This window comes from Dasypus novemcinctus, chromosome 27 (genome assembly GCF_030445035.2).
Source record: "Dasypus novemcinctus isolate mDasNov1 chromosome 27, mDasNov1.1.hap2, whole genome shotgun sequence".
Taxonomy (NCBI): Eukaryota; Metazoa; Chordata; class Mammalia; order Cingulata; family Dasypodidae; genus Dasypus; species Dasypus novemcinctus.
Window position 1 is genome coordinate 13,912,871 of NC_080699.1, and position 15,633 is coordinate 13,928,503.

At 34.4% G+C, this 15,633-nt stretch overlaps 1 protein-coding gene across 1 annotated transcript in view; it reads left to right on the forward strand.

Moving 5' to 3' along the window:
* Positions 1 to 15,633, forward strand: part of CUL5 (cullin 5) — an 85,831-nt gene that overhangs the window by 50,945 nt on the left and 19,253 nt on the right. The window contains exons 8-11 of the mRNA XM_004470849.5: positions 5,335 to 5,428; positions 8,063 to 8,193; positions 8,456 to 8,563; positions 10,551 to 10,615. Coding sequence (XP_004470906.1) covers positions 5,335 to 5,428; positions 8,063 to 8,193; positions 8,456 to 8,563; positions 10,551 to 10,615 — 398 coding nt within the window. The remainder of the gene's footprint in view (positions 1 to 5,334; positions 5,429 to 8,062; positions 8,194 to 8,455; positions 8,564 to 10,550; positions 10,616 to 15,633) is intronic.

Below are 15,633 nucleotides of genomic sequence, written 5' to 3' on the forward strand. Positions count from 1 at the left end.
AGTGAATTTCTGGTTCTGTCCCTCAGGCCACCACCAGACAGACTGGGCCATTGGTCTTATGGTACATAAGGGGACGGTGTTGGAGTGCGATAGATGAGGATTTGATTTTCACTGTTGCCATTTACCAGCTCTGTGTCTTTTGGCTAGTTTTTCAACCTCTGTAATCCTTACTTTCTTAACTGTATTTTATATTGTCAAATTATATTCCTTTTATATTGTCAAAATTAAATGATGTAAAAATATACATAAAACACTCAAGTACTGTGCCTGGCATGGTAGCTTTTACTTTAAGGCTCTGACTTGTAGAAAATTGCTTACTGATTTTAAGTCAAATAGAAACCATTTTAATGTCTATACAAAGCACTGATTTTAAGAACTTTGAATGAACAACTATGTCTTGAGTTATAAATTATTAACATAAAAATAGTACTTGCTAATTAGCTTTCCGCATTTTGCTGTAGTAAGGATGCTAGCCAGAGTTGAGGTGAGTTAGTCTGACACTTCATTTTCTCTATGAAAGGTTACTTGAGTAACTAATTTAGAAATGATGACTAGTTTTAATGGTAGAAAAAGAATCTTAACCAAGTTAAAAAAAGGCCAAGTAAAGTTAATTTTGAGAATAGCCTACTACACACAGAATGAATTAATTCTTGAATATATCGTAGATATCTTTTTATGTTGAAAGGCCTGATAATAGCTAAGTAAAATCTTAAATTGTAGAAACATGAGCAATTATTTAGGTCAATACCTGTTCTATAGCTGAAGAAATCAAGGCAAATTATTACTTCTGCATAGTAGCAGAGCTAATGAAAAGAACAACTGTTATTGTTGTTTTTATTAAATTCCAGTGAAGTAGAATTGTGCAAATTGAGTACACTAAAAGAAGAATTTACCATATCACATAGCCTGTCTGTCTCACAAGATAGTTCTATCTTTTATCTTCACAGACCTGTGTGTTTATTCATTCAATAAATATTTATTGAGTGCCTGCTGTGTTTTATGGCAGGCATCATCCTTAAAGTGTTTAGAAACTTGGTATAGAGGAAGGTAAAACATTAAGCACATTTATAGTTAAAGTGTTTCACCTTGCAGACCTCTGGGGAGAGATTGCTATGGATTTAGAAGTTGTGCTCATCTCAGGCAAACAAATACAGGAGTTGATGGCATATGGCAAAAAGTTTTTTTCTTCACGGAAGCTAGCAAAAGGAGACAGAAAGGGAATACAAGGTGAGAGAGCTGGTTTATCAGTATCCTTTCCATTTAAGATGCATTTTCCAATTAACAAATATGTAATTAGGGTCAACTGTGTATATAGTACTTTGGTAAATGATGGGGAAGTAATATGTCCTTGTTAGGACAAGACTCATTTGAAATGAGAGAGCTCTTATCAGATAATCTCTTTTTGTCTAGATAAAATCATTTTCTGAATGATTCCTCAGTACACAGGGATCTATGCCATAATTCTCTTTATTTTTTTTAAAGCTCTGTTATGAACATTTTCAAATACCCACAAAGTGGAGAAGAAGAGTTTTTTGTGTGCATTAAAAAGTACTAATGAGACTGAGCATCTTATTATTATTGGCCATATATATTTATTGTGAATTCAGGCTAATTTTTCATAAACATCACTTTCGTTGTTTTACTTCTTTATTAAAAAAACAGAGTATCATTATTTCCTATCCCTGGTAATCAAGACTTTTCATAATTTCACCCTAACCTATTTTTCTAATTTTACTTTTTGATATTGTCCAGCAAGCATCTTTCTCCTCCAGTAAGGTTTATTACCTCATTCATATAACTCATCCTATTCATTTGTTTCTTGGATTCATTTTCTTTTTCTTCTACCTGTCCACATCCTTCAGAATCCTTATAGCCCATCTTTTAATGAAGTAGTCCCTAAATTCTCTAGCCTTCATCAATTTTCCTCTTATTTGAATTCCTATGGTGCTTCTTGTTTCTACCACTTGATTTAGTAGCAAAGTATAGGCTTTTTGTTATTTGTTAAGCAGCAACTATGTCCAAGACCATCAGTAAATAGTTGTGGACAGAACATAGTTCTTGTCCTTGTGACACTTACAGTGTAATAATGGTACATTTATTCCCACTTGTTTGTGAGATTAAATTTCTTTTTTATACCTCTGTACATATGAGATATACACACATTTTTAGGTTTATAGTTATATTTTCCCAACTGGATTTTAAGATCACTGAGGTTATGAACCAAGTTTTGTACTTCTCTGTTCTTTACACATTTATCTCAGGTCTGAGCATGTAGTCATTACTAACTATATACTTCCTCTCCTTGTTGATGTAGTAATAAAAGATGGAGGCTGTGGAGTCACAGCTCAGGACCTTACGAATTGTGCAACATTTGCAAGTTACTTTACCTCTCTAAGCTTGTTTCTTCCTATGTTAAATACCTGCTTCATACAGTTGTCATGTGGGCTAAATGAGGTAATATGTGTAGAGCATTTAGAACACTGTCTGCTGGGGACATACTGCTCATTGAAATGTACCTGTTATAGTACCAATTGTGTATTTGTTTAACCACTCAAGCTAGAAACTGCATCAGTAATCTTTTTCCCCCTAATCCCTTTCATCTAAGCAGTTACCAAATTCCATCCAGTTTACTTCAATTATCATGTCCATTTGGCGTCTGTTTTTAGGCTTCATTTTAACCCACTATAAAAATTATATTTTATATTGTGGCTTGGTATATAATGTGTGTACATATCTGAAACAAAGGTTTTATGAAATAATCATATTGTTACTATGTGTGGTGTACTCTGATGTTATTTGTTCTGTTCTATGTCACTAACATAAAAGCTGGTCACAAACCATTAAAACTGATTTCATAACAATTTGAAACAGTTAAAAGTAGTTAGCATAATTCTTAAAGGGACTTGAAAAAGCTTTTTATTATGGAAATTTTTAACATATGAAAAAGTTAAAAAATAATGAAACCTCATTATCTGAATCTAAGTTCAATAATTAACAACATTATGTGAATTCCAACAGTAATTTTTAACAAGAGACTTTTTTTTTTTTAAAAGATTTATTTATTTATTTAATTTCCCCCCCTCCCCTGGTTGTCTGTTCTTGGTGTCTGTTTGCTGCCTCTTGTTTCTTTGTCCGCTTCTCTTGTCGTCAGCGGCACGGGAAGTGTGGGCGGCGCCATTCCTGGGCAGGCTGCACTTTCTTTTCACGCTGGGCGGCTTTCCTCACGGGCGCACTCCTTGCGCGTGGGGCTCCCCCACGCAGGGGACACCCTTGCGTGGCACGGCACTCCTTGCGCGCATCAGCACTGCGCATGGCCAGCTCCACACGGGTCAAGGAGGCCCGGGGTTTGAACCGCGGACCTCCCATATGGTAGACGGACGCCCTAACCACTGGGCCAAAGTCCGTTTCCCAACAATAGACTTTTTTAAAAAAACAAATCAATTTTATTGATAAAGTATACAATGCATCCAAAGTGTACAATTAATGATATTTGGTATAATCACATATTTGTGCTTTCATCATTTCAGTCATTATTAGAGCATTTTCATTATTTCAATAATAATAAAAAACAGATAAAAAAAGAAAACATTTATCACCACTCAGTCTGTGCTTCCCATGCTGTACATAGCTGCTATTTCTGGCTATTCTTGCACATTTATTTATTATTTTTAAGCAGTTTTATTAAGATATATGCACATGTCATATGATCTATCTAAAGTGTTTAATCAATGACTTTTAGTATAACTACAATGTTTTGCATTCATCACCACAAAAAATTTTAGAACAATTTCACTACTCCAAAAGGAAAAAACCCACACCCCTTAGCATTCACCTCTCAATCCCTCTATCCTTCCCCAGTCCTATGTAACCACTAATCTAATTTCATCTTTATAAATTGATTTTTATTTACATTTTATATAAACGGAAACATACAATATTTGTACTTTGTGTCTGGTTCATTTCACTTAGTATAATGTTTGGGTTTTTTTTGCCTGATGTTAACATCTTGTGACATTAATATACATTTGTTGAGTGTCAAAGAAACTATGTAAGAATGTTTTTCTTTGAAATTCAACAAATGTAGGTTAACACTATAAAATGTTAATATCAGGCACACACAAAAAGTACATTATGCTAAGTGAAAGAAACCTGACACAAAGGACTTTTAAGGCACTCATAACTACCTACTTTAATACAGATAGATGATCTGTTTTTCACAAAAGATATCAGCTTTAATGAACCTTGCTTCATTACTCACAATCAATTAATAGTATTTGATCCCTGCAAGAGGAGTAAAGCATAGTAGAAATCTGCCCCACTTAAGGGATTTTTCTGAGGACCTCCTAGAACATTAGACCCTTGTCATTTTACATGGAATATTGCACAGGCTCCTTTACTAGCCTTCCTCCCACCATACCACCTGCGTTGACTGCCATTGGACTGATTTTTCAAAAATGACCTATAGCGGGGGAGGTAGAGTGAAGTGCGTTATGCAAATCTTCTGTTTAAAAACTTTGTTCTCATTCTCTACCTGTACAATAAAATCCCAAACCATAGATTTTCTTTCATAATTTGGCTTCGGTTTTCCTTTCAAACCTTTGCTTCCACTGTTTGTCTCCTCCCTATCAACTTATTGTTGTCAGAATACTCAGTCTGTTTTAGGACTTAACCTTTCAGGATCCAATTTAGATATCTTGTGGATGAAACCTTTCTTAAGAAGTAGTTTTCTTTTACTTGTTTGATTTTGTTTTTTTGTGTGTGTGATGTGACTTAACTGAATTTTCTTGAATTTATCAGTGTGCATTTGTCCCTCTTCCCACTCTAAATTAGACCGTGATCTCCTCCAGAGCAGAGGTTATAACTTATTCTTCTTTGTTTCCTAAACACTTGTTTGCTGCCTGCACATAGTTGGCACTAAATAATGGTTTGTTGAATGAATGCATTCATGCTTTTAGATATTTATAATCTAATCCCAACATAGGTTAGGCTCTCTCCACATTAAGGAAGAATTCATCAAAATTTACTTGTTCATTTTGTTTTCATATATTTTTAGTTTTTTTCTTTCCTCCTTGAAGACTTTTGTTACAACTTTTAAAGGGATCCTAAGTTCTATAACTTCTTTCTGGGGATGTGTGTGGGGTGGGGGGTGAATATGCTTAAGTGGTAAACTGGCTTAATATCTAGCTATAATTATCTTGTTGTACAGGTAAGTAAAATCTACTTTTAGAATATTGTTTCTTCTGCTGTGGGAAAATTTGGTTTTATTTTTTGAGTTGGAATAGATTTGTGCTTTAAAGTATATAATGTACTTGGCCAATTTTTTATATATTTCAGCTTATGGAATGCTGTGTAAATGCCCTGGTGACATCCTTTAAAGAGACTATCTTAGCTGAGTGCCAAGGCATGATCAAGCGAAATGAAACTGAAAGTAGGTAAAATATCACATAAACTTATCATAATCTTTTTAAAAGGGTGTCTTTGAAGCAAATCACTTAATAATTGCCATTGGGTCATTCTCTTATATATGGGTATATTTGTTAAAGTGAACTGTGTTTAGGCCATAATAAAAAACTTAACACATGGGAAGCAGTTTTGGCCCAATGGATAGGGCGTCCACCTACCACATGGGAGGTCCAAGGTTCAAACCCAGGGCCTCCTGACCCGGGTAATGAGCTGGCCCACACGCAGGGCTGATTCGCACAAGCAGTGCCCTGCCACTCAGGGGTTTCCCCTGCCTAGGGAATCCCCACACACAAGGAGCCTGCCCCATAAGGAGAGCCACCCAGCTTGAAAAAAGTGCAGCTTGCCCAGGAATGGTGCCGCACACATGGAGAGCTGACACAGTAAGACGACGCAACAAAAAGAGACATAGATGCTGGGTGCCACTGACAAGAATATAAGCAGACACAGAACACAAAGTGAATGGACACAGAGAGCAGACAACTAGGGGGCAGGGAAAGGGAGAGAAATAAAAATTAAAAAAAGTAAAAACACAGGAAAACTGTTAAGGAATTTCTGAACTACATTTTAAGCATTTTTTTCCTCATTAGGTATTCCTTTTTTTTTTTTTTTTTTTAATTTCATTTATTCTCCAAAGTAAGACTGTCTTTTTTTTTTTTTCCTAAGAAGTAGTGGGAATTGAACCCTGGACGTCATACATGGGAAGCAGGCACTCAACCACTGAGCTGCATTTGCTCCCTGAAAGACGGTTTTTAAAGGTCAATTTAAATTGTAATTGTAGTATAACATAGAACTAGGTATTTGACCTTTGTGTGAAAAGGAATATTTTTAGAAAGTAATAAAATACTTCATGTTAATAATCTTCATTTGATCCTCCACCAGAGAATTTTACAGTTGGAGATTTCTGAAGTTTATTTTTTTTCTATTTACTTAAATGTTTTCTTAATAAAGATGGTAGGGGTGGCAAAATTCATTACAAACAAAAATAATACATAAAATTTACCCATATGGGGGAGTTATTGCAAAATGATTGTAGGGTTTCTGTTTGGGGTAAAAGGGAAGTTCTAGAAATGGATGATGATGGTGAGGGTACTACTGCATCACTGTGAATGCAGTTAATCCCACTGAATGGTACACTTGGGAGGAATTGAGATGGGAAGATTATATTGTATATATGTTTCCAAATTCTAAAAAAAAAAGGAAAGAAGAGAAACTATAGCGATAATGACAATTAAATGCAGTATGTGACATTGGATGGGTAAAAGGGCTCAAAAGGACATTATTGGGACTTAAGAAACAGTTGGAGTATAGAATGTAAGCTTTATATATATATTTTTTAAGCTTGGTGACTGTACTTAAAGTTTTAAGTGATTATATAAGTGAATATTCTTGTTTGTAGGAAATATGCATGAAGGTATTATGTGTTCAAGGATTATGTATGCATCCTGCTTTCAAATGTTCAGAAGATCGATAAGTAGGTAGAATGATAGAAAGAAGGTAGGTAGGTAGGTAGGTAGATAGGTAGTGATAATGGCAAAAGTGTCAGAATGCTAAAAATTAGTGGATCTGAGTATCTGGGGGATTGGGAGTATGTTGGAGTTTTTCTGTATAGGGTTTGTATTATTTTTGCAACTGTCCTATAAGTTTGAAATTATTTCAAAATAAAAGTTAAAATTTTTACCCATTTGCTGACTACGCAGAGCTAACCACTTTCAACCTTTTTATATATTGCTCTCTGGATTTTATTATGCCTAACTGCAAGGTTCCATTAAACTTCTAATTAAAGTTTGTATTTTAATTCACTTAAGTTCATACACTGTTCAGTAGCAATTATGTAGCGATGGTCAAGGTGCTTATTGACATACATGTAGTCTTTTAATTTCCAATTAAAATAGAATTCTGTCTGTTTCATGTTGGATTCCTTCAAAAGGATTTATTTTTGGTAACCAATACTATGAGGTCAGATTTTTGTGACGGTTTGTTACACAGTATAATACACAAGAAGGTGTTTTATAAAGTGAAACATTGTTTATGAATATAGCTTCATATTTATGGTCTCTAATATACTTTCCTTTTGTAAACAATAATCTGAAAAATCTGAAGACATGATTTTTATCCCTTGATGTAGCTGCATATTTAATATTGTATCAACTTTATACATTGCACTAATCTTTTACGTAATTTTTTAAAAGGGGGTACTGGGTATCAAACCCAGGGCTTCATACATGGAAAGCAGGCACTCAACCATTGAGCTACATCTGCTCCCCATCTTTCACATAAATTTTTGTGCTTTCTAAAATTAAAAGTATCCCATCATCTTAGTAGTCAAACAAGTCACCTCTTAAGACGATTGGATGTTGCAGAATGTCATCACTTTTAATTAGATTTTTTTTTATGTTATAATTTTTGTTAAACTGAGAGGTGAATCAGGAACTATTGCTTACTGTAACAACTCCCAAACTAGTTTTATCCACACAATTCCATTTAATATTACAGGCTTCTAATTATTTCTCCAAATTCTTAACTACCATAGACATTCTAGAGAAAAATTAATTCTAGTGGATGAAATGCTTACTTGAGTGTGTTATATATATCCTTACAGAATTACATTTAATGTTTTCATTGATGGACAAAGTTCCTAATGGGATAGAGCCAATGTTGAAAGACTTGGAAGAACATATCATTAGTGCTGGCTTGGCAGATATGGTAGCAGCTGCTGAAACTATCACTACTGTAAGTTTTCTTCAGTTGTGATGATTAATATATGTTATGATAAATATATGTTAAGATTATTTTTAAAATGTAGCATCAGATATTTAAAATAGTAATTGAAATGGCAAAACTGTAACATTGAAAACACTTTCTAATTTCATATTAGGAAAAAAATTCCCTAATTTGAAAACTATAGGTTTTATTACAGTTCATATTTCTAAATTTTCATTGTATCATTCTTTTCCTTTTGAAAACTCAATTGGATATAAATTTTTTTTTCTAGGACTCTGAGAAATATGTTGAGCAATTGCTTACACTGTTTAATAGATTTAGTAAACTTGTCAAAGAAGCTTTTCAAGATGATCCTCGATTTCTTACTGCAAGAGATAAGGTATATATATATATTCCTATATAAATAAACACCTTGTATTAAAATGTTGCTATCATAATATACTTTTTTTAAAAGATTTATTTTTATTTAATTTTTCATCAGTGAAGGGTTTATATTGGTATTTTTATGTTTTTATAGGCATTGGATATACATGTAAATTAGAATTAAGCTAGGAGGTTGTTTTCTTCTTCGTTTTTTCAAGAATGTCTTGTTTTTTAGTAGTATTGGTTATTGAATTCCTTTTGATTCTGCCTTTACGACCCACCTCAGTTTCTATTTACCATGGGACTTCATTGACACCCTGCCTCTACTTCCCAAGTTAGATTTTTTCCTTGGTAATTTTCTTTTCTTTTTTTTTTTTCATTTAATTTTTTTTTCTTATTTACTTTTTTTTTCCTCTTTTCTTTTTTGTTTCTTTCCTCATTCACTTTAATTTGAAATAAATAGATAAATATAATAAATAAGCAAGTAAGTAAAGAGATAGATGGTGTGAATAGATAAATATAATAAATAAGCAAGTAAGTAAAGAGATAGATGGTGTGGAGGTTTGAAATCTTAAATTGAGTGCCTTGCAAAAACAGGAAGCCTTGGCCCAGTGTGATTATTGGTGAGGATAATCAAAAGTGGCTGGATTCTGATTATATTATGAAAATGAGTTATACAGGATTTGCTCATAAATCAGATGTGAAATGCCGTAGGGAGCAGTCAAGGACATTCAAATATTCTGCTCAAATGGAAGGATATACTTACTGAGATAAGGAACACTGGGAGAAGGAGATTTTAAGGAGGTAGGTACAGAGATCAGGAACTCAGTTTTAGGCAAGTTAATTTTGAAACATCTTGTTACAAAACGTCCATGTAGAAATGTTGAGTCTGCGATTTAAGGAAGAGAACAGGGCTAGATAGGTAAATTTGGAAGCTTCAGTCTATAGAAGGCATTCAAAGCACTGAGACTGGATATAATCACTTAAGTAATAAGTGAAGAATGAAAAGAATAGAGACTGAAGGACTGGCCCAGGGCATTCTGACATTTAGTTGTAAGAAAGATGAGGAATCAGCAAAGAAAAAGAAGCCAAATGACCAGGAGACTGTGATGTGTGAGGAAACAAGTGGGAAAAAGTACTTTGAAGAGTAGGGCATGGTCTGGTTTTAAAATGCTGCTGATAGGTCAGAAAACATGGGGGTTAACCATTGCTTTCAGTAACATGGGAATTGCCAATGGACTCTGACAAAAAACCCTTGTTGGGGTGGTTCTGTTAAAGCCTGAATAGAGTGGTTTCCATAGTGAGTTAGGTAATTCTTCAAGGAATTTAGCTTAGAGGAAGGGAGAGAAATGAAGCAGTTGATGAAGGTAGACAAAGCCAAGGGACCATTTTTAAGATGTGAAAAATAGCACTATGTTTATATGCTGAGGGGACAGAACCAGTGGAGAGGGAAAAATTGATGCAGGAGAAAGAAGAGGGAATTGCTTGGACAAGACACAGAATGGGGTCTTAGCAGGAAGGCTGGTGTCTGCTTTGGAGCAAGTATTATATATATTAATAAGAAAGAAGGCAGAGTATTATGAGCATAGATTTCAGTTAGATGGTTGGTGGTCTATGGGAATTCTTTTCTGATTACTTCAGTTTCCTCAGTGAAATAAGAAGCCACATCATTAACTGAGAATGTACTTTGGGAAGGAAGTATTGAAGGTTTGAAAAGAAAGGAAATGGTATGAAAACGTTCTCTAGGACTATAAAAGAATGAATGGACAAGAGAAAATATTATGGTTGTTAGGTAGCGTTAAGAGCCCCACTTGCAAATGATGATAACAATAATATGACAAATAGCATGCTAAAGGCTTTGATGTGAAAAATTCTGCCAGGGCAGATATACCATTAAAAACCAAAACAGGTTTATATTTTTATTATTTTTATATGTAACATTGTATTTTGTACTTAAATTTAAAAAATAATGTTCATATTACATTTCAAATTATTATTTGCAGGCTTATAAAGCAGTTGTTAATGATGCTACCATATTTAAACTTGAATTACCTTTGAAGCAGAAAGGGTAAGTTTTTTTAAAACTGTGCTTTTAAATTCTTAATTTTTTTTGGAGTGTATTACCTTATTGCATGTGCAGGGTGTCCTGTTACCTTAATACTATCAGGTTTGCTTTGCTTTGCTTTTATAATCTTTGCTGCCTTTAATTACTTAAAAAAATCTGTCTCCATTTTTTTGGCAATTATGAATAATGCTGCTATGAACATTGGTGTGCAAATAACTCTTTGAATTCTTGCTTCCAGTTCTTTTGTGTGTATACCTAAAAGTGGAATTGCCAGACTATATGGTAATTCTATTTTTAATTTTTTGAGGAATTGCCAAACTGTCTTCCATAGCAGCTGCACTGTTTTACATTGCCACCAGCAATGAATGTGAGTGTTCTTATTTCTCCAATTCTCTCCAACACTTTCTTCCTTTTTTTTTTTTTAATGGTAGCCATTAGTGGGTGTGAAATAATATCTCACTGTGGTTTTGATTTGCACTTCCGTGGTGGCTAATGATATTGAGCATATTTTCTTTTTTTTTTTTCTTTTTTTTTAATTTAAAGATTTATTTCTTTCCCCTTCCCCCGCCCCCCCCAGTTTTCTGCTCTCTGTGTCCATTTGCTGTGTGTTCTTCTGTGACCACTTCTATTACTTAGCAGCAGCACCGGGAGTCTGCGTTTCTTTTTATTGCATCATCTTGTTGTGTCAGCTCTCCGTGTGTGTGGCACCATTCCTGGGCAGGCTGCACTTTCTTTCACGCAGGGAGGCTCTCCTTACAGGGCGCACTTCTTGCACGTGGGGCTCCCCTACATGGGGGACACCCCTGCGTAGCAGGGCACTCCTTGCGCGCATCAGCACTGCGCATGGACCAGCTCCACTCAGGTCAAGGAGGCCTGGGGTTTGAACCACGGACCTCCCATGTGGTAGGCGAACACCTTATCCATTGGGCCAAGTCCGCTTCCCTTGAGCATATTTTCATGTACTTTCTGGCTATTTGTATGTATCATTTTTGGAGAGATGTCTGTTCGTGTCTTTTAATTGGATTGTTTTTTTGCTAAGTTGAAGGATTTCTTTTTTCTTAGACCATGCCACCCTGGATATCAACTTCCACATCCACTTTTTTCTAAAATTGAGCCTGGTAATGGAAGCGTCATGCAATTTCTCCTTTCTGCGTCTTTCAGAATTATTCTTCTTCACTTAGCAAAGAAAGGCATTCTCTCTCATTCTTACTATAATACTTAGCATTTCCTAAGAACAGAAAATCCTTCAGTTTGCCTAAGAAAGTAACATTTTGAAATTTTGCTGTCTTAGTTTCCCAGAATGCTGACAGATACCACAGAATTGCTTGGCTTAAACTGTTGTAGAAGTTGAGAGAGGCTCAGTTATAGAAAGGCCAGGACTCAGGAATGATTTTGAGAAGGAAGAATGATTTATTGATGGCCAGCCGGACTCGGGAACTTTCTGTTTCAAACCCGAGCCCTGAACAACAATTTTGAGTTCCTTTTATACTGAGAGGAAGGGTCAAATAGTTCTTTGTTTTAGTGCTTGAATAGGCTTGAATTAGCATCTATCGTCCACATCCTAGGTAAGCTTTTAGCATGGACCTTATACATTCTAGATAAGCTTTTAGCACATTTGGTTTGCATTTTCCCTGAATATTTAAAGTTGATAAGAGTTTGCATTGCTAAACTGTTTCTTGGGACTGGAGTCATTGCCATGGTCACCAAGGGCAGGACTGCAGCCTCTTACTGTCCCACACCCACAAGTCACAGGCAGCTGAGGTTATCACAAAGAGATGAAGAGCCTCCCACCCACAGCCCACATCATTTTCCCCCTTATGCCGGAGCTTAACTTGCTAAGCTTTGGCATAATTATTTTTGGAGCTGTGAGATGGGTGGCTGTTTATTGTTTTGATTGATTACTTTACTTATCAATTTTCAGTGTAGCATCCAAGATCCTGTTCTTAGAAGTTTAGAAATTTTCATTTTAGACAGCAGAATCCTAGAGTGGGGCCTGCAGTTATCCTGGGGCCGTAGGTGCTCAAGCAGATTTCCAGTCAGGCTCCAGATCCATCTATTAATTTTGTTTTACCCTTAAAGAGTTTACACCTTTAATTTTAAAGGGGTGCTGAAGGGAGATGATCTCTTTTCTGTATCTGCTTCCTGCTGGCCATGGGCTGTAGTTATTACCTAAAAAGGTGTAAAACTTTTATTTTAAGTGGAGGAAGATGGATCTGGCATTCTGTACGAAGTTGGATGAAGTTTTCATATGGCTAATAAGATGTTTATTCTGAAAGAAACAAACAAAATTTTGGAATACCCGTTTTTAAAAGAGGACATTGGATTACAGAGGTAGACAAGATTAGGTGCTTATAAAGATGGCACCCCTTTTTAAAAGCTGGTGGGAACAGTATATATATATATTTTTTCTAAGTTATTTTTAGAGAGAAATTGCAATAGATACTTAGCTTTGTTTTGAAGACGCATTTCAGGGTGTTTAATAATAGGCACTCGTGTTCTGTTAGATGCTCCTGGTGAACTGGCACTTTTGGACAGTTGGTTTCATTCAGGATTAGTGCACTAAGATGGAAATTTTCTTAGTTTTTAGCTGTGGGAATGGATCAGAACTACAGAATTAAGTTTTTTTTTTACATTTCAGTTTTAATTTTACAATTTCTGATAATTTTGACTGTTTAATAGGTGACCCATTATTAGCAAGCAAGCTTCATTTTTGCTACACAGTGGAGTATACTAGAATAGTAAGTTGGCTGAGCCTGGCTAAGACCACTGCCTTATTTTATAGACATGTTTATTAATTATTTAGAAAATAAAGTTACCAGGAATTTAACATGTGTAATATACTTTTGTACCTAATCTAGAATAGAAAAGATAAAGTTATAATTATTGGGCATATATTTAGTACCGGATAAAAGTACAGCACTTTAATATTAATTAATGTATTACTTAATGCATAAGGATTCTGAGGTGCAATTAATAGTTTTAAGTTTCAGGTTTGTAATACTTTACATGTTATCTCTCCATGGGAGCAAGCCATAATGCCAATTGGGTTGAAGTTTTACTTACAGTATCCTGGTATCATGGCTCCACTTTGCATGTTCTTCACACAGTGAGCAAGTTGCAGCGTTGTTGATCTTAGAGTTTCCAGTATTTTACTAGCCTGGTGCATAGTGCTCTCTGGCACTATGGAACAATGCCAGTCTGGAGGCGATATTTATTGTACACTTGGCTGTACCGACTTATTATTGGCTGCTGCAGGAGCTTGAAACTGTAAAGTAGTTTCCATCGACTTCAGGAGCAGAACCAGAGGCTGATACAGCAAATACTTGTAATTGAGGGGTCAGTGACCAGCCTAGCCAATAACTCACATGGAGAGGCAACCTATAATGCATTCAAGGCCTGGTTTGACTGCACAAAAGAGTTTGACAATGTTAAAGTTTATTCCTTGTTTTTTTATATATATTATAAACAATTTAATGCAACACATCATATATCATATGACTGTTTACTTATACAATTTTGCCATTAAGATAATAGTAGGTATTTTACTTTAGAGGGAAAAAACTATTTTTCATTGTTAAAATGAAAACAGAAGATTCCCAATAGAATCAAGATAACTTTTTATTACCATTTACTTAAATATGCACCTTGCGGTGGCCTTCAGATAGGTTTTATTACCACGAAGTTATTCTTTGCAACCAATACTAATCCAAATTTTTAGTTAACAATGACTTCTAGAATTAGAAGTATTTAAACGTTTTCAGTTTGGAAGATGTTTTACAAACTTTTTATAATTGACTAGTTACCTTACATTTAAATAAACTTATTATAATTACTAACCAAAGAAATTTACTGTATTTATTTAAGAGAGGGTATTTACAATCTTTCGTCTTTAGCTTAATTCCATTAATGTGAATTTACAATTTTTATTACTCTAAAGATTTTATACATATGTTAATTTATTTAATGGGTATTTTATAAACTAAGGGAGATAACACCTAAGCTAAATAAAATTGAAACCATTATAGTTTATGCAAGGAATTTTTTTTTTTTTACAGGAAGCTAAAACTTTTTTCTTTTTTTAAGTTATGAAAATGAATAATTTTTAAAAGCACATTGACTACCAGGTTTTAAAACACATTACACAATTACCTAATTTGTTTAATTATAATCCCGGAAAAATTCCTCCATAGTTTTTATGGACTTTTCCTTACTTACTGAAATTTGTCAACAGAACCACTAACTACCTTTATTTTATGACTGTCAAAAGGTTTAAACTGGGAAATTACAGGGCAAACTGATTTTTAATTCCCCAGCCTAGTAGATAGGTTTAATCTGCTACACCTACTTCTGCCCTCAGAGCTCTTGCAAAGAGGAGGCCCTTTCCCAATAGTTCTTATAATCAGATTTTTATATGACTTTTCTATCCTATTTAGTCTAATTTGGGCTCCAAGAATATTTATTCACATATATAACTGCATATTTAATTTTTAACAATTTGAATAGAGTTCTTTTAAGAATTTTCAATTGTTAATTTGATATTATCATCCTTATGTATGAAGAGGTACACTGAGCAAATGGGCAGACACAAATAGACACAGAAATACAACTCATTGATGTTACTTATAATTCGCATTATTTTATATACTGTTTAGCTTAATTTGGGGTCCAGAAATATATATTACTTATAAACTGCGTATTTAACCTCAACAATTAGAGCAAATAGGCAGACATGAATAGTTTAACACAAAAACATGACTTTAGTTACTTAAAAATTCCATTTTTTACAAAATAAGTGTGACTGCAAAAATTTCAAAGACTCCTGAAACTTTTTTTAATTTGCACTATGACTGTGCAGTTTTGCACAAGAATTTTGTTTCTTTATTAATGGCTTGGTAACCAAAATGTTCCCAATGCTTTAGCAACATTTTCTTTTGTTTTAGAACTTTATATTTTACCTTGAATTTAGCAGAATTTTGGATAAGCAACAAGATTAATTCTATGTATATTTACTGAGGCTTTTT